The sequence below is a fragment of the Bubalus kerabau genome, chromosome 3, assembly GCF_029407905.1.
Source record: "Bubalus kerabau isolate K-KA32 ecotype Philippines breed swamp buffalo chromosome 3, PCC_UOA_SB_1v2, whole genome shotgun sequence".
In the NCBI taxonomy this organism is placed as follows: domain Eukaryota; kingdom Metazoa; phylum Chordata; class Mammalia; order Artiodactyla; family Bovidae; genus Bubalus; species Bubalus kerabau.
The window spans coordinates 42332865-42359630 of record NC_073626.1 but is presented as its reverse complement, the minus strand read 5'-3'; the positions used below and the strand labels follow the sequence as shown (position 1 = coordinate 42359630).

General features: G+C 48.7%; 1 protein-coding gene and 1 long non-coding RNA gene across 2 annotated transcripts; one reads left to right on the top strand and one right to left on the bottom strand.

The window, feature by feature from the left end:
- The first annotated feature begins 350 nt into the window (after positions 1 to 350).
- Positions 351 to 19300, top strand: ARMC12 (armadillo repeat containing 12). The gene is made up of 7 exons (XM_055571610.1): positions 351 to 6040; positions 6465 to 7588; positions 8197 to 8370; positions 8600 to 8734; positions 15196 to 15369; positions 15505 to 15576; positions 17201 to 19300. The coding sequence occupies exons 2-7, from the start codon at positions 7373 to 7375 to the stop codon at positions 17528 to 17530; spliced, it is 1101 nt and encodes a 366-aa protein (XP_055427585.1). The 5' UTR covers positions 351 to 6040; positions 6465 to 7372; the 3' UTR covers positions 17531 to 19300.
- LOC129645994 (uncharacterized) lies at positions 18493 to 25152 on the bottom strand. The gene is made up of 3 exons (XR_008711620.1): positions 24448 to 25152; positions 22795 to 23788; positions 18493 to 18625 (listed from the first exon to the last, which is right to left on the bottom strand). It is a non-coding gene; the product is annotated as an uncharacterized LOC129645994 (long non-coding RNA).
- Between the last annotated feature and the right edge of the window lie 1614 nt (positions 25153 to 26766).

Below are 26766 nucleotides of genomic sequence, written 5' to 3'. Positions count from 1 at the left end.
TCTCTCTTCATCCCTTCCCCTCCCACCTCCGACGGGCCAGTGGATCCGGAGAACCGAGGCCCAGTGCTCGGCTGGGGCCCTTCCCGTGCCGCCCTGGACCGAGCTCCCGGTCCTGGGGGTGGGCGGGAAGGGTGGGACCCCCCCTCCCCCGCCAGGGCGCGCTGGGCGCCGCGAAGCGCGGGAGGGAAAGAGTTAAACAAGGTGCCGGCGGCGGGAGTGGGGGATGGGAGCGGAGGGAAAGTGAGAGCGGGGGCGGGGGTGGGGGGGCCAGAGCGAAAGAACATCCTGTGCCCGCCGCCGGATGCGCGCGGGGCGGGGGAGGAGCGGGGAGCAATCGGAGGAGGGGGGGAAGACGGGGGAGGCCGGGGGCGGGAGGAGCCTCGGCCTCCGCCCCACGCCCAGTCCTCCTTCTGCGGGGGGCACCGCCCCCTTCGCTTCCCTGAGTTTTCGCCGCCTTTTTCCCGCGTCCCCACGCCTTCGCCGGCGTCACGAGCTACTCAAGAGGCCCGCCAGCCTGGTCCCTGGCCCGGGGTATGCGCGAGCTTGGACGGCACGGTCTTGGAGCGCGTGGGGTCCACGTCAGGGCGCGGGCTGTCTCCAGACGTGCACCTCTCCTCTCTCTGCGGGGGCAGCTCGCACGTGCAGAGCTTCCCCAGTTCACCTGGAGTCACGGGCGTACAGCGTCGCATTCAGTTCTGACGGCGGACTTCCGTGTAGTAGGCGGGTATTGATAGACCCGTTTTCCGGAGGAGGAAACTGAGACTCAGATTATGGAACTTGCCCAAACCGAAGCTCGAAGGACTCCAACGCTCTTTTCATTATAGAGTAAGCTGATTTCCCCTTAGCGTCTCCTGGGCATGCAAGTGCGGGACCCCTCCTGGGTCACACTTCTTAATGGCCTACTTGCACAGCAGGTCCCTCATAGCGTGTCAGTCTCCTCTAATTAACTAGGCTGAAATACCCATGCCTAGAGTCCTGATAGAGTAAGCAGGTAGTCTTGGGGTTTTACACGCGGAAGGATGGTTTTTAGGAACTGAGTAGCCCAGGAATGGGCCGGGTGCCCCTAGCTCTCCAGGGTTAGGTATTTGGTGGGGTTGAAGGGTTCAAGGAGGACTCCAAAACTGGCAAAGAAAGTAAATGCGCTACAGGAGTTGAGATGGATTAGCCTGGAGACGACCAGAGTGGGAGGGATAGAGGATAAGGGAAGAGGCTGAATAATGTACCTTTTAGGCCTCATAGAGGCCAACCCTCTGAGTGCTCACTTCCTTCCCACCCTTGACATTTCTGTCCAGGGGGAAGCCTGCTTATAATCGAAATGATCATAGTCACATTTGGTGAACTGTGTGTGCTGAGCACTGTTCTGATAAACCCAAGAAGTGGATATTACTATTTTACCCATTTTATAGGTGTGGAAAATGAGGCACAAAACGATTACAAAGCTAACTCAGTAACTGAGCAGGAAGTCTGGGTTGAACCCACACTCACTAAATAAATTGCACCTAACATGTTGGGAAATCAACCCTGAATATTCATTGGAAGGACTGATGCTGAAGCTCCAATAACTTCGGTCACCTGATCCGAAGAAAAGACCCTGATGCTGGGAAAGATAGAAGGCAGGAGGAGAAGGGGACGACAGGATGAGATGGTTGGATGGTATCACTGACTTAATGGACATGAGTTTGAGCAAGCTTCCAGAGATGGTCAAGGACAGGGGTGCTGCAGGCCATGGGGTTGCAAAGAGTCAGACATGACTGAGCGACTGAACAGCAGTGTGATGGGAACTTCAGCAGCATGATGGGAACATTAGCAGCCTTCAAGGTGGAAAGCTGGTGCTGATGGCAGAGAGCTGTGCTAGGGCAGCCCGTGCCCTTTTGCCTTGGGGAGGGCAGGTAAGAAACCTGGGGTTGGCTTTGTGCGTGTATGGCGTCTCAGACTTCTCTCTAGCTGATATTCCAAAGTTGGGGATTTGACAGGGGAAAAGAACCAAAACCCAAGTTCTCACCGAGAGCTGCAGCCTTCGCTTATGCTCCCCAAGAACATTCACTGTCGTGTGCTGTCGCCATCATTTCACAAAAGCAAATATATTTTAATTCTCAAAAGAAGACAGACTTCATCTGAATCAAAAGCAGTTACTCCCAATAAAGAACAGTCCTTGACTTTCCACCAACAAATACACATTTTTTTTTTCTTCTATATTGTGCTGTGGATTAGCAAAAACGTATAATGGGGCGGCTGCCTCTGATCCCTCTGAATCATTTGAGAGCAGAACCAAAAAAAAAAAAAAAAAAAATAGGCTTAGATATAGCAGGAAGGAATTAGCTTAGAGCCAGGAAAGAACTCCACATCTTTGGAGAGCTTTAAAGAGCAGGTGAGCACTGCATTTGTTTAGGATGTGAGGGCCTTGGGGTCAGCTCCATAGACTGAGGAGGCCAGTAGCCCTAGGTCCCCCTCAGAAGAGGGCTGGAACTTTGTTCTGAAGGACCTCTCCTCGGAGCCATCAGGGGAGTCGGAACCTAGAACAGTTCCATCAGGCAGCCATTTCCTGCCCAGAGTTCATGGAGCCTGATAGGTGGTCCCATGGCAGTGGAGGAAGGGGGCCTCCAGCGGCTTCTGTCACCTTTCACTGTGGGGAGTCCATGTAGTCACCCACTGGTGGGCTGCACCCCGCAGACCTGTAAGCCTCAGAGTTGCCCAACCTTGAGACGAAGAAAGAGCCTAGGACAGCAACAAAGACACTCATAGTGCTGAAGGCTGGTGGTGGTATAACCTCAGCCTACAGGGTGTAGTGGCACTTTTTCTCCATTCAGTTAGCCAGGTCAGTCAGTTCAGTCGCTCAGTCGTGTCCGACTCTTTGCGACCCCATGAATCACAGCACGCCAGGCCTCCCTGTCCATCACCAACTCCCGGAGTTCACCCAGACCCACGTCCATCGAGTCAGTGATGCCATCCAGCCATCTCATCCTCTGTCGTCCCCTTCTCCTCCTGCCCCCAATCCCTCCCAGCATCAGAGTCTTTTCCAATGAGTCAACTCTTTGCATGAGGTGGCCAAAGTACTGGAGTTTCAGCTTCAGCATCATTCCTTCCAAAGAAATCCCAGGGCTGATCTCCTTCAGAATGGACTGGTTGGATCTCCTTGCAGTCCAAGGGACTCTCAAGAGTCTTCTCCAACACCACAGTTCAAAAGTATCAATTCTTTGGCACTCAGCTTTCTTCACAGTCCAACTCTCACATCCATACATGACCACTGGAAGAACCACAGCCTTGACTAGACGGACCTTTGTTGGCAAAGTAATGTCTCTGCTTTTGAATATGCTATCTAGGTTGGTCATAACTTTGCTTCCAAGGAGTAAGCGTCTTAATTTCATGGCTGCAGTCACCATCTGCAGTGATTTTGGAGCCCAAAAAAATAAAGTCTGACACTGTTTCCACTGTTTCCCCATCTATCTCTCATGAAGTGATGGGACCAGATGCCATGATCTTCGTTTTCTGAATGTTGAGCTTTAAGCCAACTTTCTCACTCTCCTCTTTCACTCTCATCAAGAGGCTTTTTAGTTCCTCTTCACTTTCTGCCATAAGGGTGGTGTCATCTGCATATCTGAGGTTATTGATATTTCTCCTGGCAATCTTGATTCCAGCTTGTGCTTCTTCCAGCCTGGCGTTTCTCATGATGTACTCTGCATATAAGATAAATAAGTATACAGTCTTGACGTACTCCTTTTCCTATTTGGAACCAGTCTGTTGTTCCATGTCCAGTTCTAACTGTTGCTTCCTGACCTGCATACAGGTTTCTCCATTAGGAGCTGGATTAATTTACTAGTCTTAGGTGGGTCTAGTATAAATCCAGGTGAAATCCGTAATTCCCTTGCCAATCCCACTCCCCACGAGGCAGCAAACCCAAAGCACCAGGGACTACCTGCCAGTCCCCGGGTCACTTGGTAATGTGTTCCTCTGGGGATAAGATCCTGGGGTGAGAGCAAAAGTAAGTTGTTGTCCCGATAGTAGGCATTCGTCTTTAGGGGGTCAACTGTTAAGCTCAGACTGTATTGACTAGTCACTTCTGGGTTAACATAGCCCTGGGCTCATTGCCCCTGGGATGCTCAGTTTGAATTCTTAGAGCTTAAGTTAGCCTCTGGTCCACCCGTGGAAATAACAGGTTTCCATTTCAGTTGTTAAGTTGTTCTTTGATCCTTTCCATTAGCCTGGTCGAAGTGGGGGGAGGGATGTCCGTAAGGCAAGTGGAAAGGCCAATGTGTGTCATTTTTATCAGCCCGTTCCTGAACTTCATGCCTGGTTAAGTGGAGTCTTTGGTCATTATCAATGTCCATGGGGGTCCTGTATTTCACACACAGCTATCCTAGACCCCAAATAGTGGATTTTTGCATTGCTAGACCCAGGTAAGCCTTTTTAGTGTAAGCTGCACATGGCTGTTGCCCCTTCGCGGTCGGTATCATTGCTTTGCCCCCTTCCACAGCTGGGACCAGAAGCCCAGAAGTACTCTTTGTTGTTGTCACAGGCCCCATCCAGACTTTTCGGCCATGTCCAATTCACCAGCCTGTCCCTGAATTAAGATCCCCTAAAGCCTGTGTCTGTAATTGTTTAGTGGTGAGAGGTTGGAGGTATGTATGCTTGTCCTTTGCAGATCATCCACTTCCTTGCATTTTATCTGTATTCACCAGCCATCCTCGTGCAGTCAGATGAGCCACAAGCATAGGGCTGCTGCTTTTAAACTGAAAACAGAGACTCCGAGGTTACCAGAGTGGAAGAGAATCAATTTAATGCAAGAGAAAGACCTCTCTCATGGCAGTCGGCTGCCACAGGGCCCCACCTGCTGGTGGACAGCCACCTCGAGATCATGCCTGCGATCTTCCGTTCCCCACCCTTGACTTCTCGACCTCTTGGGTGTTTCTTTGGCCTCTCGGCTGGCTGACCAATCATTGGACTGCACCCCGCAGTCCTGAAAGCCTTGTGGTTGCCCCACCTCAAGACCAAAGAAAGAGTCTGGAGACAATGATGGAGACCTCAGTGGTTTTTTGGACAGGAGTTTTGGGGACAGGGTTGGCGCTGGTCTTAAGCAAAAGGTCCTGGAGCAACAACCTGTGGATTACAGCGGGCAGGCCATAACAGCAATCTTCCCCACTCAGGCTAGAAGGAGACTACTATTTATAGGGGGAATTGAGGTCAGGTTGGCTGGTCAGTTACCAAGGAAACCAGCTGGGGCACATCCCTCACAGCCCCTCAGTTAAGAACCATCACGAGGGCAGATGTTTCCTTTAATAAATTAGCAGGTGAGATCAGCCATTAGCTGGGGCAGGGGGCAAACCTGGTCACGTGCGTAGGGTGCAGGCAAAATCGGGACTGGTCAAGGGACTTCCCCAGTTGTCCAGTGGCTGAGACTCTGAGCGCCTAACGCAGGGGGCCCGGGGTTCAATTCCTGGTCAGGGAACTAGATCCCACAAGCCACAACTAAGAGTTCTCATGCTGCAATGAAGATGGAAGATCCCTCGGGCCACAACAAAAGTGGCACGGCCAAGTTTTTAAAAGAAGGGACAGGTAGAGCAAGGGAAGAACAAAGAATAAGAGAACAGCCATCTTGAATGGCCTGACCATATACCCACCTTGGAGCTGTGTCCGACTCTTCGCGACCCCATGGACTGCAGCCTACCAGGCTCCTCCGTGCGTGGGATTTTCCAGGCAAGAGTACTGGAGTGGGGTGCCATCGCCTTCTTTGCTGTGCAGAGGACCAGAAATGACCCTTGAGGAGGGCCGAGAATGGAAGAGAATGGCCCCCCTGGGAGTGTTGCCTGCAGCCTGGGGTGACGTGGATGAAGGCTCTGAGTGGACAGACTTGGCTGGCTGCTGTAGCATCCTTGGTGATGTGTTTCCACACCTCCTGCAGGCCCAGATGCAGCAGCCCAGGGCCCCGAGGCTTCCAACAGGAGCTCAAGGCCAGGCAGGAGAAGCCCTGTTCTGGGGCAGCCATGCTCAGGGCTGACTCTGGGCCTGAGCCGGGCTTGGGCTCCTCCCTGTTCTGCCCCAGAAGGTGAGGCCAGAGGCTGTGGGGACACTGCGGGTGAGGGGAGGAGGAGAAGGGAAGGGTCTGGTCTCACCTGCCCCATCCTAGTGGTGGAGGTGGTGGAGACTGAGGCCTCCAAAGTTGGGTTCTCCTCCTCCAGGGTGGTGGCATTTTCCAGAGGCCTCCAACCCCATCCCACCCTGTGTGTATATGTTGTGTGTATGTGGGGGGGTGGGATGGGGTGCGATACTCCCAGATTCAGGCCTCCAAGGTTTAATGGCACAGACCCACCCAGATTTTAACCCTGGAGTTTTAGAATGCTAAATCTGGGTCCTCTCAGGTTACAAATGATCAAGGCAAGGGCCCCTTCTCCTCCAGAGACACACTGGTTAAATGGGCCTGGCATCCCCGTATTCAGATTCTGACATTTTTCTGTCCTCCCATCCTCAAGGAATAACTGAAGTCATAACTTGAGCATCTCCTGAGTGCAGGACTGCTGGATGTTGGAGATGCTGAGACAACTGCCCTGATGAGCTTTTGGTTAACACTAGGGAACACGTGGACGCTGGAAGATAATAGATTTGCCTTGAGACTGGAAAACTTTGTAAGGTGCTGGTCATCTTTTCATCCTCCCATGGAAAGAGGGGCCCTTGCCTACAGAAACACTCCGAGGCCCAGAAGTGGATCCATGGCAAAAAGATCAAAGATGGGAGGGCCAGGCAAGTGAGGGAACGGGGCTGCCAGGGGCCAAATCCCAAACCCTCAACACCCCCAACCCCAACCGACCCCCGCAGCAAACTTCCAAACTTCCAGAAATTGGACCTCTGCTGCCCTCTAATGGTGAAGCCCCCTTGTGGCTCAGACGGTAAAGAGTCTGCCTGCAATGCAGGAGACCCGGGTTTGATCCCTGGGTTGGGAAGATCCCCTGGAGAAGGAAATGGCAACCCACTCCAGTAATCTTGCCTGGAAAATCCCATGGATGGAGGAGCCTGGCAGGTACAGTCCATGGGGCCACAAAGAGTTGGACACGACTGATCGACTTCACTTTCACTTTTCACTTTGCCCTCTAATGGAGGAAAGGAAGCCTCTGGAGCTAGCTGCTGGGGCCCCACCAACCTGGGTCCCCTAAAAATGGGGGCTATGAAGGACCTTCCTGCCCCAGACCTTCTGTCTCCCTGGAGTCTTGACTTTGATTTCCCACAGCCTCCGAAGCTCCCTGGCTGCCCTGTTCCCAGACCGCCACCCTCCGTCCTGCTGTTTCCCCAGTTCCCTTTGTTGCCCATGTTCTGATTCTGGTGCCCTGGTTCCTGGCCCTGCTGGAGTTCTGGTTCCGGAAGGCCTTCGCTGGCTGCCTCGGGCATGTCCTGCATCCGCCAGCGCCCGAGGCAAATGGACATCCGCAAAGGTGTGGTGAGCCTGGCCACAGGCGCCGGGGCCGTCTACCTCCTCTACAAGGCCATCAAGGCCGGCATAAAATGTCAGCCGCCCTTCTGCTCTGCCTCACCCATCTGCATCGCCCGTGAGTGTCCCCGCCCTGGGGAGAGGGCTCGGCCCCAGGAGGTACCTATTCCCCAGGTCTCTGAGGGGCCCAAGGGGACTCCTCCACATTCGTCTCTCGTGCCTCTTTCTCAACTCCATCTTCCCCAGACCCACTCTAGAGATGCTGGAGCAGGGTCCCCAGGTAGTGGATGGTGCTTAGGTGCATCCTCAGGAGTCATCTGGCAGGTTCCTAAATTCTACATTCACTCTGGCATCTAGGATGGATAGAAACTTGCTATCAGTAGTTCTCCCCAAGGAAAAACTGGGGGACCTATGTGCCCAGAGCCTCCACTAATCTCTGTGACCACTCAGTGCAAAGTTGAGAAAGAAACCCTTTCTGCAAGACTTTGTGTTGCCACCTGCTGGACTATCATTGCCACATACCAGTTATGATGAAACACCGTGTATGACTGCCATATGCCAGAAAGTTGTTATGGTAAACGTACAGAACGTTTTTGTTTATGATCTGAATGACGCAGCATTAGATGTGGTGCCCTTGTGCAGCGCACACCCTGATCAGCTGCACATGGTGGTCCTGCATACGGCAGGAAGTCTTCTCTTCAGAAAAGGCAAGGCAGCCTTGTCTCCCAGGCCCCTCTGCCCCACTTCCCAATCCCCTTCTTTCATCACCTCTGAGTCCACAGCCTGAACCGGTCTGGGGTGGCTGTCTAGGCCTGGCAATCGAGCGAGAGCGACACGGGCGGGACTCAGGTGAGCTCCGGAGGCTCCTCAACTCTTTGGAGTGCAAGCAGGATGCGTACACCAAGAGCATGATCCTACACAGCATCACGCGCTGTGTGTACTTGCTGGAGTCCGAGGTGAGGGAAGGGAGGCAGGAGACCCCTCCCCATCAGTCTGGCCCCTGGGGGCTACCAATGTGTGTCCTGGTACCCCCCCAACCCCCTGACTAGCCAGACGGTGTCCTGAGACCTGTCGCTCTGAGGGTGGGAGGGGTTGTGTTGAGGGGTCTTGGTGACAGGGGGTGTGTGTGGGGGAACCAGGACCCCTGCTTCTCCTGCCTCTTCCGTCTCTCCTGGCACACTCTAGGCCTCTGCTTGTACTCATGATGACATCACGTTGGTGGGCTCCATGCTGGATGACAAGGACAACAGTGTCAAAATCCAAGCCCTGAACACACTTAAAGCTTTCTCTGGCATCAGAAAATTCAGGCTCAAAATCCAGGTGAGCCTAGCAATAAGGGTGGGGCAGAGCGCACGGGGTGTCCACAGGTCGTGGGCCCTTTAGTGGGCCTAGGATGAATGGTCATGTTCCAGAAGTCTCTTTGGGTCTGAATTTGTAACCCAGAAATATGTTTGTCCTTGGAATTGGTGGGAAAATGGTGATCACTTTCCCAATAGGGGCAGAAAAGTCTTTGAATCCCAGGATAAAACTGAACTCAGTCCTTTGGAGAATCTCTGAACCCCAAACAGAAACCCCCGAGGTTCTTTCTGACTCTAGCTAACTCTCTTGACACCAGCTGGGTGTCCTATAGTTCAGTTCTGACATGTCTCCCTGGGGTTAGTACAGACCCCACCACTGAAGGCTGAGTCCCATAAGACCGTCTCCCACTTCTGACCACCCAGCTGTAAAGTTGGAGGTTCCCATGACCTCTCTCCTCAGATTTGATAATTCACTATAAAGAGTCACAGCATGCAGGAAAATGTTTTACTTACAGTTTATTATAAAAGATACAACTGAGGAGGGACTTCCCTGGTGGTTCAGTGGTTAAGACTCCGTGCTCCCAATGCAGGAAGTACAGGTTTGATCCCTGGTTGGTGAACTAAGATCCCACATGCCACACACTTTGGAGCTAACAGGGGAAAAAAGATACAACTGAGGAGCAGCCAAATGGAAGACTTGCAAGGGCAGAATGTGGGGGAAGGGATTCCATGTCTTCTTCAGGCCTGCCATCCTCCTAGCACCTCGATATATTCACCAACCCAGGGTTCTCCAAACCCTGTCATGTAGGTGTATTTATGGAGGCTTTATTATGTAGGCATAATTGATTAATCATTGGCTGTTGGTGACTGAACTCAGTAGCCCCACCCTTTTCCCCAGAGGTCAGGTATGGGGGTGAACGTTCCAGCCCCCTAATCCTAGCTGGGTCTTTCTGGCCTCATCCAGCAGGAATCTAGGGGTCTGCCTAGAGCTGCCTCATTAGCATAAATTCAGGGGTGATGGAAAGAGGCTCATTATAAAAACCAAAAACACTCCTAGCAGGAAATTGCAAGGATTTTAGGAAACTTGTGCCTGCAATCGGGGACAAAAACCAGATATATTGTCAGACCACACCCCATGCTGTGTTGGTCTAAGGCTGGTGGTTGGATCACTAATGTTTTCAGTACTACGATGCAGAGAAAACAGAAGCCACCAAATGTCAGTTCCCCAGCTTCCTGCTGCTAGGCTTTCAGGCTTACCTGTTACTCATCCTTTCCTGCTTTCCTGCTGGTGCCATGGAAGAAAGGCTTTCTTCCTGCCTGTGTTCAAAGATCTTCTCAGTCCTGCATCCGCCCCCTCCCCTGAGGGCCCCTCTCCTTGGTTAAACTCTGTCTTGTATAGCCTCCCCTGGCTCCTTCCCATTAGATTCAAAAAGCTCTATCCTTTCCATCTTAAAAGACAAAACTAGAAAACATCTTCCTTGACCTCTAATGACCTCTAATCTCTCTCTAGCAAATGATCTCTCCCAGAATATTTTACTTAAAAATAGCTAAAATATTCAAAACATGCAAACATTTTATGCATGTTTGGTAACAATAAAACACTGGAACTTCCCTTGTGGTCCAGTGGCTGAGACTCCACATTCCCAATGCAGGGAGCCTAGGTTCGATCCCCGATCAGGGAACCAGATCCCACATGCTGCAACTAAAGATCCCTGTGCCGGCCACAGCCAAATAAATCAATAATAAATATTTAAAACAAAAACAGAACACACATAATCAGAACTCAGGCTAAGAAATAGAACATGACCAATTGGCTAGATGCCCCTGGATGCCCCTCCTTAATGCCAGCCTCCTCCCCCACCAGAGACAATCATTCCTCTGCATTTTGTTCATCAATTTCTTGATTTTCTTTGTAGTTTTATCATGTATACATGTGTTTTCATTTTCTAGCAGGCCACAGCAGCAGGCAAAAATAGGTAAAATGTAATTGGAATGTTTTTATGCTTCATGGATCTGAAAGTCTGCAGTTTGCATTCTGTGGTTTGTGTTTTCCCTCCAACATTGAAAGATTCATCTTTATTGATAGGGGCTGCTCTGTATCTTTTCCACTGTTGTGCATTATTCTAGTTCATGACTATCCTGAAGTTTTATTTATCCAGCTGCTCATGGGTAGGTATTTGAGTCATTTGCATATGGCACCTTGAGCTTTCGCGTATGCATCACTCTTGGGACATGGGAGACTTTCTCTAGGGCATGTATGCAGTTGTGGGATGGTCAGGTTAAAGGCATGCCCAACTTTTTGAGAAGGGCTGAATCAGTTTACACTTTCAACCAGCCCCACATGAGTGTTTCTGTTGCATCATTTCTTCCCCAACACTTGGTCTTTTCACACTTTAAATATTTTGTATCAGACTCTCTTTGGAGGAGAAAAAATCTCTACTTACTGGCTGCTTCTACTTCATCTCTCAGCTAACCCTAAGGCTGTGATTCTCATGCATATCAGAATTGTCAAGAAAGCTGGTTAAAAATGAAGATTTCAGGGCATTACACCCAAAGAACCAGTTCAACAGGGAAGCTTTGTTTTTCATAAGCCCCTCAGGAGATTCCGATGCAAGTGGCATGGGCACCACTGTTCCTTTCTTCCCCCAGGGTCTGTATCCTGAGGACCTAACTCTCTGGGTGAAAGCGGCCACTCCCTAGCCTCAGTTTCCAACTAGACGTGCTCTCCTGTGTCTCTGTCTAAAGCCTGCAGGCTCCCTTGACCTCCAGACCCATGGCCAGCTGCTCCACTTAGTCTGGAGACCCTCTGACCCAACATCCAAATGGAGCTCGCCCCTGTTCCCTGAGCCAGACCCCCCTCTTGAGAGAGATCTGATTGCATCAGTTCCCTGCTGGGTCTTCCTCAAGGCTCTCATCAGAAAATATATGACCAGGGACTTCCCTGGTGGTCCAGTGGCTAAGACTCAGCGCTCCCAATCCTGGGGACTCAGATTTGACCCCTGGTCAGGGAACTAGATCCTACATGCCGCACCTAAAGATCCTGCATGCCACAACTACGACCCAGTGCAGCCAAATAAAAATACACACAAAAATTTTTAACGTGTACAACCAGCTCCACCTCCTGCCCACACCCCCACTGTTTACACTGTGTGTTTCAAGCTCTCTCCCCTCCCAGCTCTTGCGCCTGGTGCTCTGCTGCCTGAAAGCCCACCCCAGATTTGCTAACTCCTACCTGCCCTTCAGATCTCAACGGTCAGCGAGGGATGAGGGCAGGAAGGAGCAGGGTACTAATGGGAAGTCTGTGCTTCTCACTCCAGGCTTCTGGCGTCCTTCTTAACTGACTTGCAAAGGCATAGCTTGTAAGGTACCTGCCTTTGGTAATAAGCCCCAAGCATCTGCAGCTCAGAAGCCAAGATCCCTTTTTTCATTCAACAGACGTATACGGAACACTTCCGTCATGCCTGGGCACTGTGCTAGGCATATGAGATACAACGGGGAATGGAGCAAGAAGGAACCTTACCCCAAGTGAACTTAAATTCTAGCAGAAAGCAAGGCAGGCAACACACAAATAAATGAGGGCTTCCCTCGTGGTCCATTGGTTAAGAGTCTGCTTTGCAGTGCCTGGGACACAGGTTCGATCCCTGGTACGGGAAGATCCCACATCCCATGGAGCAACTAAGTCTGAGGACAACAACAAAGACCCAGTGCAGCCAAATCTAATTAAAAATCAACAAAATATTAAACAAAAAAAAAATAAGTGAAACATGTATTGTTTCATGGGGGCAAATGCTATTGAGAAAAATCAAGAAGAGTGGTAAAGAAGGCTGACATCAGGGTAATGCTGCAATTTCAAAAGAGAAAATCTTTGGGGTCTAGGACTTGATAAAGAGGTCATAGAAATGACCACTAAAACCACAATCTATAAAAGAAAAATGATAAATTGAACCTCATCAAAATTAAAAACATTTTTTTAGTGAAAGACCCTGTTAAGAGGATGAAAAGATAAGCTTCAGATTGAAAGAAAATAGTTGCAAACCACATATCTGACATAAGACATATCTAGTTTATATAAAGAGCTCTGAAAACTCAATATTTTAAAAAATCCAGTTAGAAAAGGGGCACAAGATATGGCAATATATCACTGAAGCAGATATACAACTTCATGTGCAAATAAGCACATGAAGAAATGTTTAACATTTAACTAGACACTAGGGAAATGCAATATTTCACAATGAAATATTACTATATACCTATTAGATGATCTAAACTAAAAAATTAGTGACCGTACCAAATGCTGGTGAAGATGGAGAGAAACTGAATCTCTCATATGTTGCTGGTGGGAATGTAAAATGGTACAGCGGCCACTCTGGAAAATGGTAGTTTAAAAACAAAAAACTCTACATTTACCATGCAAACCAGCAATTGCACTCTTGAGCATTTATCCTGGAGAAATAAAACCTTATATCTGTACAAAAACCTGTTCCCAGCAGCTCTATTTGTAACACTCAAAAGGAGAAACAACCAAAATGGCTCTTAGTAGATACATGACTAAGCAAACTGGTAATCTAGTACTGTGGAACATCACTCAGTAATGAAAAGGAACGAGCTGTTGATACACACGACATCTTGGATGGATCCCAAGGCCATTATACCGAGTGGAAAACACCAGGTTTGGAAGATTACAAAGTATGCTTCCATTTATATAACCTCAAAATTGACAAAATCAGAGAGGTGGAAAACAGATTGGTGGCCTGCCCCGGTGAGGGCTGGTTTTGATGGGCAGGGTAAGTGTGACAGTAAGATCGCCCACAAAGGTGATGTGTGGCGATGCTGATGGAATAATTTGTTGACTGTGGTGGTGCTTACACGAATCTACATGCCTGATAAAATGACACAGAACTATACGTACACATTGTACCAACACCAGTTCCCTGGTTTTGATACTGTAATTAAGATGTAACTATGGAGGGAAACGGAGAAGGCAATGGCACCCCACTCCAGTACTCTTGCCTGGAAAATCTCATGGATGGAGGAGCCTGGTGGGCTGAAGTCCATGGGGTCACTAAGAGTCGGACATGAGTGAGCAACTTCGCTTTCACTTTTTCACTTTCATGCATTGGAGAAGGAAATGGCAACCCACTCCAGTGTTCTTGCCTGGAGAATCTCAGGGACGGGGGAGCCTGGTGGGCTGACGTCTATGGGGTCACACAGAGTCGGACACGACTGAAGTGACTTAGCAGTAGCAGCAGCATGGAGGGAAACTGGGTGGAAGGCACCTTGGGACCTCTCTGTTTTGGCAACTTCTAGTGAAGTTATAATCATTTGAAAATAAAAATTTAAAAACAAAAAGTGTGTTCCATGTGACAGTGATACAGGGAAAAATAAAAGGGGGGTGGATAAGGAAGGTGGGGATGGGAGTGGTGTTCTCATCTTAGAGGAGAGAGTGGTCAGGGAAGCCCCCACTCTGGAGAAGATGACATTAAATAGCAAAGTCTTGAAGGAGCTAAGAGTCAGAGTGAGCTACGAATATCGGAGGTAGAGCATTCTAAGCAGAGGGACCAGCCTGTGCAAAGACCCTAAGATAGGTGTGTACCCGGCGTTTTCAGGGAATCCGTGGGAGCAGAGGAGAGAATAGGCGATGAGGCAAAGAAATAATGGGGGGAACAGGGGAAGATCTTGTAAGCCACTGTAAGGATTTTAGCCTTTATCCTGAATGAACCAGCGACTCTGGAGCAGGGGTGTGAATGTCCAGCCTGTCTGCTGCTCTGAGAATAGATGCAGGGGACAAGGCTGGAAGTAGAGAGGAGGAGGCTATTGCAGAAGCCTGGGGGAGAGATGCTGGTGGCTTGGAACAGGGTGGCGGAAGGGGCATGGTGAGCAGTGGCTTGACTGTTGGCAGGTTTTGAAGGCAGAGCCCTCAGGATGTTCTGAAGGGTTAGAAAGGGGTGTGAGAGAAAGAAAGGAGTCAAGGAAGACCAGGGAGTTTTGGTCTGAGTAACGGAGGCAGGTGTAAACAACAGCGGAGACGGGAAGGGTGGTAGAGAGAGCAGGTGTGGGGATGGGAATGTGTCAACTCAGAGGTTTAGTAAGATTCTGGGAAAGAAGTGGAATTGGCACTTGCATCTGTGAGTCTGGAGTTCAGGGAGAGGTCTGGGCAGGAAACAGGAACTTGAAAGGCATCAGCATATGGATAGTCTTTAACACTGAGTCTGTGAGTCTTTAACACCGTGTTACTAAGGCAGGGAGGAAGACAGAAGAGGAGGTTGGCGAAAGAACCGGGGAAAGATGCTTGTGACAGAGAAGCCCAGTGAAGACAGATTTTCAAGGCGGTGGGAGGGGTGGTCAAACCACAGGGAGAGTTTAAGTGGGGAACTGTCTGTGGGGTCGGCTCAGTTGTCCTGAGTGAAGGCAGAGGGCGGGCTAATGTTGAGGGCCATCCTGTGAAAGCAGGAAACCCTTCTCTTCTCCCCCGGCCCTCCCCAGGAACACTCCATCAAGGTGCTGGAACTGATCTCCACCATCTGGGACTCAGAGCTGCACATTGCAGGCCTCAGACTCCTCAACAACTTCCCACTGCCTGACTTTGTGCATCCACAGCTGCGACGGGTGATGCCTGCCTTGATGGAGATCCTGCAGTCGGACTATATCCTGGCACAGGTGCCTGAGGACGGGGGCCCAGGCCCCAACCCCCTGCCCAGCCCTGGCACAACGCCTAGAGGGAAGAGCAGAGATTCGTGTCATCCCTGCTCAGGCCCACCTGCCTTCTCATGCGTGGCCCTTTGCTTTGTTCAGGTGCAAGCCATACGACTGCTGAGCAGCCTGGCACAGAAGAACGACCTTCTCTACGACATTCTCAACTGCCAGGTGAGAGAGGATCTGAGGGGCGGGCCGACGGGTGCTAACAGATATTGGGAAAGGCGGAATCGTGGGTTCTTCAGACAGACTCAGCCCTGACAGGATCATCTTGTTCCTCTTTCTGCCCCCGCACTAGATACATACTGCAAACCGCCCCCCTCCTGTCCTCTCAACAGAATCAGATTTTCCTTTGAGGGACTTTCTGAACTCTGAGAGTCAGGAACACAGGTGACACAAATTAGTCTAGGTATCTTAGTAACAGGGAAAAATCACTTACAACATTGTGAAAAGATTCCTACCATCTAATTAATTAACACAACTATCCCCTCACCTCACATATTTGTTTTTGGTGAGAACATTTAAGTTCCATTCTCTTGCTGCTGCTGCTGCTAAGTCGCTTCAGTCGTGTCCGACTCTGTGCAACCCCATAGATGGCAACCCACCAGGCTCCGCCGTCCCTGGGATTCTCCAGGCAAGAACACTGGAGTGGGTTGCCATTTCCTTCTCCAATGCATGAAAGTGAAAAGTGAAAGTGAAGTTGCTCAGTCGTGTCCGACTTCGTGATCCCATGGACTGCAGCCCACCAGGCTCCTCTGTCCATGGGATTTTCCAGGCAAGAGTACTGGAGTGGGTTGCCATTGCCTTCTCCATCCATTCTCTTAGCTAATTTCAATTATATAATACAGTATTATTAATATCAACTATAGTCACCATGTTTTGTATTAGATCCTCAGATCTTTTTCATCTTTTAGCTAAAAGTATGTACCCTTTTGGGCTTCCCTGGTGGCTCAGATGGTAAAGAATCCACCTGCAATGCAGGAGACCCGGGTTCAATCCCTGGGTCGGGAAGATCTCCTGGAGGCGGGCATGGCAACCCACTCCAGTGTTTTTACCTGGAGAATCCCCATGGACAGAGGAGCCTGGGGTCGCAAAGAGTTGGACACGACTAAGCACAGCATATATACCCTTTTACTAACCTTTCCCTATTTTCCCACACCCCACCCCAGCCCCCAGCAACTACTTTTCTACTGTTTATATGAGTTTGATTTTTTTGTGTGTGTTTAATATTCCACATGTAAGTGATACCATGCAGTATTTGTCTTTCTCTGTCTGGCTTATCTCACTTAGCATAATGTTCCCTGAGCCCATCCATATTGTCACAAATAGCAGGATTTCCTTCTTACAGCTGAATAATTATAAAGAAAAAAGGACATGTTTACCACCACAGTGGAAGATTTGGAAGGTTTTAACTATTGTTTCAGCAATTAATAGATAAATATCTAAAACTAGGTTACACTTGCTGCAAGTAAATAAGCTTAAGCCATTAGATATATCCAGAACACTCGACAATTAGTACATCCACATTCCTCTCAAGTTCACAAAATATTTACAAACATTAACCACACGCTAAGCTTTAAAAGGAAGCTCAACAAACTTCCCTGAATCAATATTATCATATCACTCATGTTTTATGACCACAATGGAATTATGTCAGAGAATGATATTGAAAACCAAAAGATTGCTACACAGTCGCATCTGAAACTCAGGTATATTGGGGAGCTGAGGCAATAGGAGGATGGAAGAACTTTAGAACTTGCCATCGACTTGATTCCTTACTGAATCCTGCTCACAGGTGCACTGCAACTTCCTGAACCTGTTCCAGTCCACACAGCCTGGGAGTCTGCTGTTTGAGGTCCTGGTGTTTGCAGAGCGGTTGAGTGAAGGCCGGAGTTCACCCCACTACCGCGCCGTGAAGTGGCATTACAACGAACAGTCTTTACATGAAGCTCTCTTTGGGGACGACTCACGACTGGCAGACCGGCTGCTCGCCTTGGTCATCCACCCCGAGGAGGATGTTCAGATCCAGGCCTGCAAAGTCATAGTCAGCCTGCAGTGCCCCCAGGATGTGGGAATCCGGCCTTCCTGCCCACCCAGTCATTCCTGCTTTAATAACGGGGAATAAAATTACGGAGAGCCAATGAATGAGTATGGGAGAGGAGGCTGGGGACTGTGTCTGTCCTGGGCCTTTGGGGTGGGTGGAGACTTTAGCCAGCGTAACTGCCTGTCAAAGCGTGGGCTTGTCTCCTCAAACGTATTCCCACTTGCCTGTTTAGTTGGTCAGACTCCCTTGTCTTGCTGGTTTTTAAAATTCATTTATTGTGACCAGACCATGCAACATGTGGGATCTAAGCCTGCACCCCCTGCCATGGAAGTGTGGGCTCTTAACAGCTGGACAGCCAGAGAAGTCCCTTATTAATTTTTTTTTTGAGCGATAATTTTTTATTGGTGTATAGTTGATTTATAGTGTTGTATTCATTTCTGCGATACAGCAAAGTGAGTCAGTTACACATATACCTACTCTTTAAAATTTTTTTTATTTTGTATTGGGGTACAGCCGATTAACAAACAATGTTGTGATAGTTTCAGGTGAACAACGAAGGGACTCGGCCACACATATACGTGTATCCATTCTCCCCCAAACTTCCCTCCCATCCAGGCTGCCATGTGACACTGAGCAGAGTTCCATGTACTATACGGTAGATCCTTGTTGGTTATCCATCTTCAACACAGCAGTGTGTACACGTGCATCCATAACTATCCCTTCCTCTCATCCTTCCCCTGGCAACCATAAGCTTGTTCTTGAAGTCTGTGAATCTGTTTCTGCTTTGTAAGTTCATTTGTATAATTTCTTTTTAGACTCCACATATAAGTGATGTCATATGATATTTCTCCTTCTCTGATTTACTCCACTCAGTATGACACTCTCTGGGTCTGTCCATGTTGCTGCAAATGGCATTATTTCATTCTTTTTAATGACCGAGTAATATTCCATTGTATATATGTACCACATCTGTATCCATTCCTCTGTCGATGGACATTTAGGTTGCTTCCATGTCTTGGCTATTGGCAACAGTGCTGCAGTGAACACTGGGGTGCATGGATCCTTTCAGATCATGCTTTTCTGCCAATATATACTCAGGAGTGGAACTGCAGGATTGCTTATTTAACTTCTATGCAGAGTACATCATGAGAAACGCTGGGCTGGAAGAAGCACAAGCTGGAATCAAGATGGCCGGGAAAAATATTAATAACCTCAGATATGCAGATGACACCACCCTTATGGCAGAAAGTGAAGAGGAACTAAAAACCCTCTTGATGAAAGTGAAAGAGGAGAGTGAAAAAGTTGGCTTAAAGCTCAACATTCAGAAAACAAAGATCATGGCATCTGGTCCCATCACTTCATGGGAAATAGATGGGGAAACAGTGGAAACAGTGCCAGACTTTTATTTTTGGGGGCTCCAAAATCACTGCAGATGGTGACTGCAGCCATGAAATTAAAAGACACTTACTCCTTGGAAGGAAAGTTATGACCAATCTAGATAACATATTCAAAAGCAGAGACATTACTTTGCCAACAAAGGTCCGTCTAGTCAAGGCTATGGTTTTTCCAGTGGTCATGTATGGATGTGAGAGTTGGACTGTGAAGAAGGCTGAGTGCTGAAGAATTGATGCTTTTGAACTGTGGTGTTGGAGAAGGCTCTTGAGAGTCCCTTGGACTGCAAGGAGAGCCAACCAGTCCATTCTGAAGGAGATCAGCCCTGGAATTTCTTTGGAAGGAATGATGCTGAAGCTGAAACTCCAGTACTTTGACCACCTCATGCGAAGAGTTGACTCATTGGAAAAGACTCTGATGCTGGGAGGGATTGGGGGCAGGAGGAGAAGGGGACGACAGAGGATGAGATGGCTGGATGGCATCACCGACTCGATGGACATGAGTTTGGGTGAACTCCGGGAGCTGGTGTTGGACAGGGAGGCCTGGCGTGCTGCGATTCATGGGGTCGCAAAGAGTCGGACACGACTGAGCGACTGAACTGAAAGCAGCGCTGTTTTTAGTTTTGTTTTAAGGAACCTCCATATAGCATAGCATACTGTTCTCCATGGTGGCTATACCAATTTACATTCCCACCAACGGTGCAGGAGCGTTTCCTTATCTCCACACCCTTTCCAGCATTTACTGTTTGTGGACTTTTTGATGATAGCCATTCTGACTGGTGTGAGGTGATATCTCATTGTGGTTTTGATTTGTACTTCTCTAATAATTAGCAGTGTTGAACATTTTTTCAAGTACCTATTGGCCATCTGTATGTCTTCTTTGGAGAAATGTCTATTTAGGTCTTCTGCCCATTTTTTGAGTGCTATTCCCACTCTCTTTTAGAGTCTATCCCCAGGTAAGTCATTACAGAGTACCGAGTAGAGATCTCTGCTATACAATAGGTTCTTATTAGTTATCTATTGTATATATAGTAGTGTGTGTCTATGTTCCAATCCCAGTCTCCCAATGTATCCCCCCCTGTCTCTTGCTGCTTTTAAATTTGAATGTGGAGCCAGTGCTTTCAGGGAGTTTCAGGGAGAAGGTGGGTTTGGGGACTGAGGCCAAAGATAATCAGTGAGAGAGACTGTGGCAGTGCGGACAGTATAGCACCAGGTTACTCGGAACGAACTGGGCTACACAACAGTAACAGCAACTGCCAAATCTCAGTGCTTAAAAATGGCCACGGTTATTTCTTTTCCTTAACACATGCTCCTGAGAAGTCAGCTGAGGGGGTGGAGGGGCAGGAAAAGTGACTTGCTCAAGGTCACATGACTGGTCTGGGACAGAAATAGGAATAGAACCTCCTAATTTTTACTGGACTTTTTCTTTTATTTTCCTTGGCTTGAGCCCCGTGAGAGGAGACCATGGATTCTAAGCCAGAGTCTGTGGCAGTTGAGAAAGACCTCAATGCTTCTGGATTTTAGAGGCCAGTTTAGGACTGAACTATGAGCAAATCTGTCCCCACTGTTTCCCTGACCCAAGACCCCATCACTTGAGTGGATGGATGGTGGGTGGAAGGGTATAGGTTAGGATATGCTGATCAGAGAGTCAGGGTTTTTTTTTTAATGTTTTATTATGAAAACTTGCAAAACATGTGGGAAAGTAGAAACCTTTGTGGACACTCATCCAGGCTCAGCAACCACTGATGCAAGATTGATTTCATTTTATCCACCTACTTTTTCACCAAGAGAGCCAGTTCTTACTCAGGGACCATCCTTATCGCCATCTCCCCAAGTTTGATCACCATCTGTGGGTGAACAGTCACTACCAGCTCTGAATCACCAGCTCTCGCTTTCTCCTGAGCTCAGGACTTAGGCTGCTCCTCCCTGCTACTTGGCTACAGTGCAGTCAGCCCAGTGGGACGTGTCAAATGCCAGCATCATCCTACCCACCTCTCTGCCAGCTCCCCCATGTTCCCATGTCACCAGCAAGGTATGGGGAGTCACCTTAAATTCTCTTCCCCATCACCTGCTCCATTTCCCACTGCTTTACTCTCCCCCACGTCAGGACTTCTGGAAAGTCATTCTCCTATTTCTGTCCTCCATCCTCCAGCCCTACACACTGCAAGCTAATCTTTGAATCCCACATTGGGACTTACCTGGCAGTGCAGTGGTTAAGACTCTGTGCTTCCACTGCAGGGGGCATGGGTTTGATCCCTGGTCAGGGAACTAAGATCCCACATGCGATGTGGCATGGCCAAAAAATTAAAAAAAAAGATCAAAACCCCACATTGCACCATCCTCAAAAACCTCCAGAGGTTCCCCACCACCAAAGTGAACTCTGCTCAGCCCCAAAGCTAAGTCACTTGATCTGACAAGTGCAAGCGTACCTACATGAAAACAGACGGATTTTGTCCTGGAAGGTATGGTCACTGGAGCCCTTTGCCACATAATAGCACCAAATGAATTCAGTTTGCATTTAAGGCCCTTCAGCATCTGTTCATCCTGCCTGCCACTAGCCAAGCGTGTTGACATGTCAACGTGTCAACACTCTTCACTAGTCAAACTGGAGCAAACAAGTCACAGCTGACCTAATCCGTCATGTTTAGTCTTGCCCTTGAGGTTTTGATGCAAACTTCTCCCTGCCTACAGGGCTTGTCTTCCTGCTTTCCCATGGGCTGTGTTCCCCATGACCTGTGGTAGTCTAGAGTTTTCTTCAACTATACCTGCTTTTGGGGCTTCCAGCAGCACCTCTCATCTGAGTCTCTCATGTGGCATTTGGCAAATTAAAGCTCAGGTCTTATACATTTTGTTCTTTTTGCAGTAGGTCCTATCTGACTGCTTATAAAAGTCTTGAAGGCAAAGCCTGCTCTGGGCAGGCACACAATTGGCCGATGGTAATGAAAGGAGAGCTGGCAGTGGGCAGTGACGTGGGGTGCACTGTGTTGGTTATTGGTTGCTGTGTAACAAATTATGGGTATCAGTCTGGGTCCAATCGAGTGAGAGAAACCACACCATAATTTGAACAGGGAGATTTAAAAATAATTGTTAGTCCAATCCTCTGTAATAAGAAATAAAGAATTGGTTGCTGCTGCTACTGCTGCTAAGTCGCTTCAGTCGTGTCCGACTCTGTGCGACCCCATAGATGGCAGCCAACCAGGCTCCCCCATCCCTGGGATTCTCCAGGCAAGAACACTGGAGTAGGTTGCCATTTCCTTCTTCAATGCATGAAAGTGAAAGTGAAGTCACTCAGTCGTATCCGACTCTTAGCGACCCCATGGACTTCAGCCCACCAGGCTCCTCCATCCATGGGATTTTCCAGGCAAGAGTACTGGAGTGGGGTGCCATTGCCTTCTCCGAAAGAATTGGTTAGTGAGGAGTAAACGGGCTTCCCTTGTAGCTTAGTCGGTAAAGAATCTGCCTGCAGCGCAGGAGACCCAGGTTCGATCCCTGGGTTGGGAAGATCCCCTGGAGAAGGAAATGGCAACCCACTCCAGTATCCTTGCCTGGAAAATCTCATGGACAGAGGAGTCTGGTGGGCTGCAGTCCATGGGGTTGGCCATGACTGAGTGACTAACACTTAGGAGTAAAGTGAAAGCGTTGGTCGCTCAGTTGTTTCTGACTCTTTGTGACCCCATGGACTATAGCCCCCCAGATTCCTCTGTCCATGGAATTCTCCAAGCAAGAATACTGGAGTGGGTAGTCATGCCCTTCTCCAGGAGACCTTCCCAACCCAGGGATCCAAACCCCCGTCTCCTGCATACCAGGTGGATTCTTTACCATCTGAGCCACCAGGGAAGCCCAGTAAGGAGTAAAGAGAACTCTAAATACGTGAACAGCAGACACAGCAGCAGCCCTTGTGCCCAAGACTAAGGCTGAAACAGAGCATTTCAGGAAGTGATATCTGCCTCTTACCTCAAGGTTGTAATCTATATCCTGTTGAAGAGAACAGTCTGTGGCTTGCCAGAGAGTAAAAAGGTCACATTGGTGTAATGCCAGGGGCACTTGCAGAAGTCTGCCTCCTTAGATGCCAGGGAGAGCTCTTCTCAGGGATGTGTCGAGCCAAAGGTGTTCAACCCACAACAAAACCGCCAGGGCAGGGTTCAGGAGCCCCCGTGTACCGCAGGAGCCTGGTGCTGGAGAACCCATCAGTGCCGCAGGAACCTCTGGCTGGAGAAGCCACGTGCACAGCAGGTACCGGGTGCTGGAGAAGCTGCAGGATATGGAGGCACTCTGCAGACACTGCTGCCCGAGAGGCAGCGCCAGGAGGACCTGCTGGGTTTTGCTGGCCGCTCCAGGACCTGGGCACTGGTGAAGCCGTTTGCACTAAAGGAATCTGCCAATCAAATATGCTAGAACAGGGAAGCAGAAATCTTTTCTTCCTGCCCTGTCTCTCCAATTCTTTTCCTCTTAACAATTTAAAACATCGATAAGAGCTTCTTATCTCTTGGAGGAATTTGGGAGCCATCTTGACTTGGTGCTTCTGATTCAGTCAAGTTGTTCTTGAGGTCAAGTTACATTGGCCAGGATTGCAGTCATCTGAAGAGTTGACTGGGGCTGGAGGGTGACTTCCAAGAGGCCCACTCATGTGGCTGGCAAGTTGGTGCTGGCAGCTAGCATGAGGCCTCAGTTTGTCTACACATGGGCATCTTCACAAGGATGCTTGAGCATCTTCGTGACATAGAAGCTGGCTTCTTCTAGAGTGAATCATCCAAGACAGAACAGGGCAAAAGCTGCTGTGCCTTTTCTGGCCTAACTTCAGAAGTCATACATTATCACTTTCACCATCTTCTATTTGTTAGAAGTGAGTCTCTAGGTCCAGTTCACATTCAAGACAAGGGGAGTTAGGTGCTACCTTTTGAAGAGTGTCAAACACTTTGTGAGTATTTAAAAGCCATCACAGGGTGACCTAACAGAAGGAAATCCAAAAAGAGTGCATATATGTATATGTATAGCTGATTCACTTTGCTGTACAGCAGAAACTAATACATTATTAAGCAACTATATGCCAATGAAAAAAAAAAAGAAAAAACCTGCCACAGGTGGCATCCATCAACAAGGACCAGGGAATCCCCTGGAAGTCCAATGGTTAGGATGTTGTGCTTTCATTGCCATGAAAGTAAATATGTTAGTTGCTTAGTCATGTCTGACTCTTTGCGACCCCATGGACTATAGCCTGCCAGGCTCCTCTATCCATGGGATTCTCCAGGCAAGAATACTGGAGTGGGTTGCCATTCTCTTCTCCAGGGGATCTTCCAGACCCAGGAATCAAACCCAGATCTCCTCCATTGCAGGCAGATTCTTTATCGTCTGAGCCATCTGAGTTCACTGCCATGGCCTGGGTTCAATCCCTGAGATCTGAGAAGTAAGGTCCCACAAGCTGCGAGGTGCCACAAAAAAAGACAAAACAAAAATCAAAAGGACTAATCTGCACTCAGCAGCTAGATGCGCCTGTTTTCTCTCTGGGAGGTTCTCTGCCAAAGAGAAGAGAAAGTTCACACCAATGGTTGCCACCCTATCTATCCCATCCCTCAGTCTGACTTCCAGCTGGTTAGCTTGTTTCCTTACCTGCAGAGTTATTTTATCTTTGGGCAATTATTTATCCAAAGAAGCATCTCTTTCCATCTTTTCAATTGATTCTAAGTAGACTTCAGAGAAGAGATGGGCTTGAATGAGATCTGGAGAGAGGGAAGAGCTTTCCAGGGTGGGAAACAATTATACTTCAAATTTTACCAAAAGGGAAATCAGAGTTTCCTCTGATGGGATTATGAGATGGGCTGGGGTGCTGGTAGATGGTATTTGGCCAGGCAGACTGCCAATTACTCCTGTAACTGATTTCCTGAAGGAGGCGTGTGACAGAGATGAGGTAACGCCAAACCCCACTGGATTGCTTCCAGCAGGATCCCAACACAGGGTCTCAAGCAAACAGGGCTGGAGCCCTCGGCTTTATCTTAAGACTTAAAACAGAGCCTCTCTTCTCTAAACTCATGTGTTACCACTGCTCTTGTGTAATTGTCTCCCCTTGAATGTGAACTGGACCTGGTGACTTGCTTCTTACCGATAGGATATGGCTGTCAGGCTGCACCTTGCAGGCCTGCAAGTCTTGTGATTGCCTAGCCTCACGGGTGAAGAAAGAGCTTGGAGACAGTAACAGAGATAGGACATCTTACATGTGTGAAACAAAAGGTCCTGGAGCAACATCCCACCAATACAGCAGAGACCAGGCAGAACACGACAGCCATCTTCACTACTTGGGGAAGAATGAGGCAACTGGTTATAGGGGGATTGACATCAGGTTGACTCATCAGTTAGTTACCAGGGAAACCATCAACTGGGGCATGACCCTCACAGCCGCTCAGATTAACGACCATCACAAGGAAGTATTTCCCTTAATAAACTAGCAGGTGGAGCCCCTCTGGCTGAGGGATTAGATCAGCCAATAGCTGGGGTAGGGGGCAAGCACGTTCATGCAAGTAGGGTGCAGGTGAAACAGGGTCTGGCTGAGCAGGAGATGTACAAAGAGCAAGAGAACAGCCATCTTGAGTGGCCTGATCATGCAATGGCCAAGTGAGGAACTGTTACTTTAAAGATCAGATTACAGGGACTTCCCTGGTGGTATAGTGACTGAAACTCCGTGCTCCCAATGTAGGGGGCCTGGGTTCAATCCCTAATCAGGGAACTAGATCCCACATGCCGAAACTAAGAATTTGCATGCCGCACTGAAGATCCTGTGCGTCACAACAAAGGTTGAAGATCCCACATGCCACAGCCAAAAAAAAATATTCGATTACAAAACACTGTGACTTCCATCTTGCTTCCATTCTCCTTTTTCTTTCCCTGGTTTGTGCTGATGTGTTGTGAGCTATCCTATGGAAAGGACAGCCAACAGCCTGTGAAGAACTGAAGCTGTCGGTCCAGCAACCTGCAAGGAACTGAAATCTGCCAACCACCATCTGTGTAAACTTGGAAGTAGCTCCACTCCCAGTGGAGTCTGAAGGTGACTGCATCCCCCACCGACACCTTGATGGCAACCTGTGAAGAGACCCAGAGCCAGGGGACCCCGCCAAGCTGTGACTGCATGCCTGACACACGGGAATCTGTGAAGCAACAAATGATGTGTTAAGCCACCAACTTTTGGGGTAATTCATCATGCAACAGTAAGTAACGAATGCAACAAGCAACTCTTCCAAGAGCCTTGCCACTGGTTCATTCCTTCCACTCAAGGATGAGAACAAAAATCACCAATACCACACTCAAGTGTGAGACTTTTAATGCCCATGACCACTGCCCACAAGTAACTATGGCCATTCAAATGTCCTGGAACACAACACAGTTTCCTTTGAGAGAAAAAAGAAGTCAGTAGAGAGAGCTTTTACCCTCCATGATACCTGCTTCCATGGAGCCAAAGGGTGAACCCAAATGCCACCCTGGAAGGTCCCTTTTTTCTTCTCAGCTGTCCTCCCTTCCTCCTAACCCTTTCCTAACCCCAGAGATTCTCAGTCACTGGCATCTTACAACACCTCGTTTCCTTGAGCTGGGCCGAGGACTCCCGTAGCTGAAACTAAGCAGTGCCTGTCTTAGTGAAAAGGTATTTTTTCACCTAAATGTTTGGCATCTGCTATAGCTTATCTGCCAACAAGTAACAGATTTCAAAATGAATGAGCAAGGAGCAAACAAATAGTAATAGAAAAACATAGAAATGTGATTTTCTTAAAATAGTTTACAAGTCATTGTTCAAGATACAGTGACCTAGATACATACAATAGAGTAAAAGGAGGGAAGGAAGGCAGAGAAAGAGAGCCGAGTTCATGAACTTGGGTCCCATCTCTGGCATTTCCTGGTGTTCTATCAGAGCACTGAAGGCACCAGAGTATCGAGGCTGCCAGA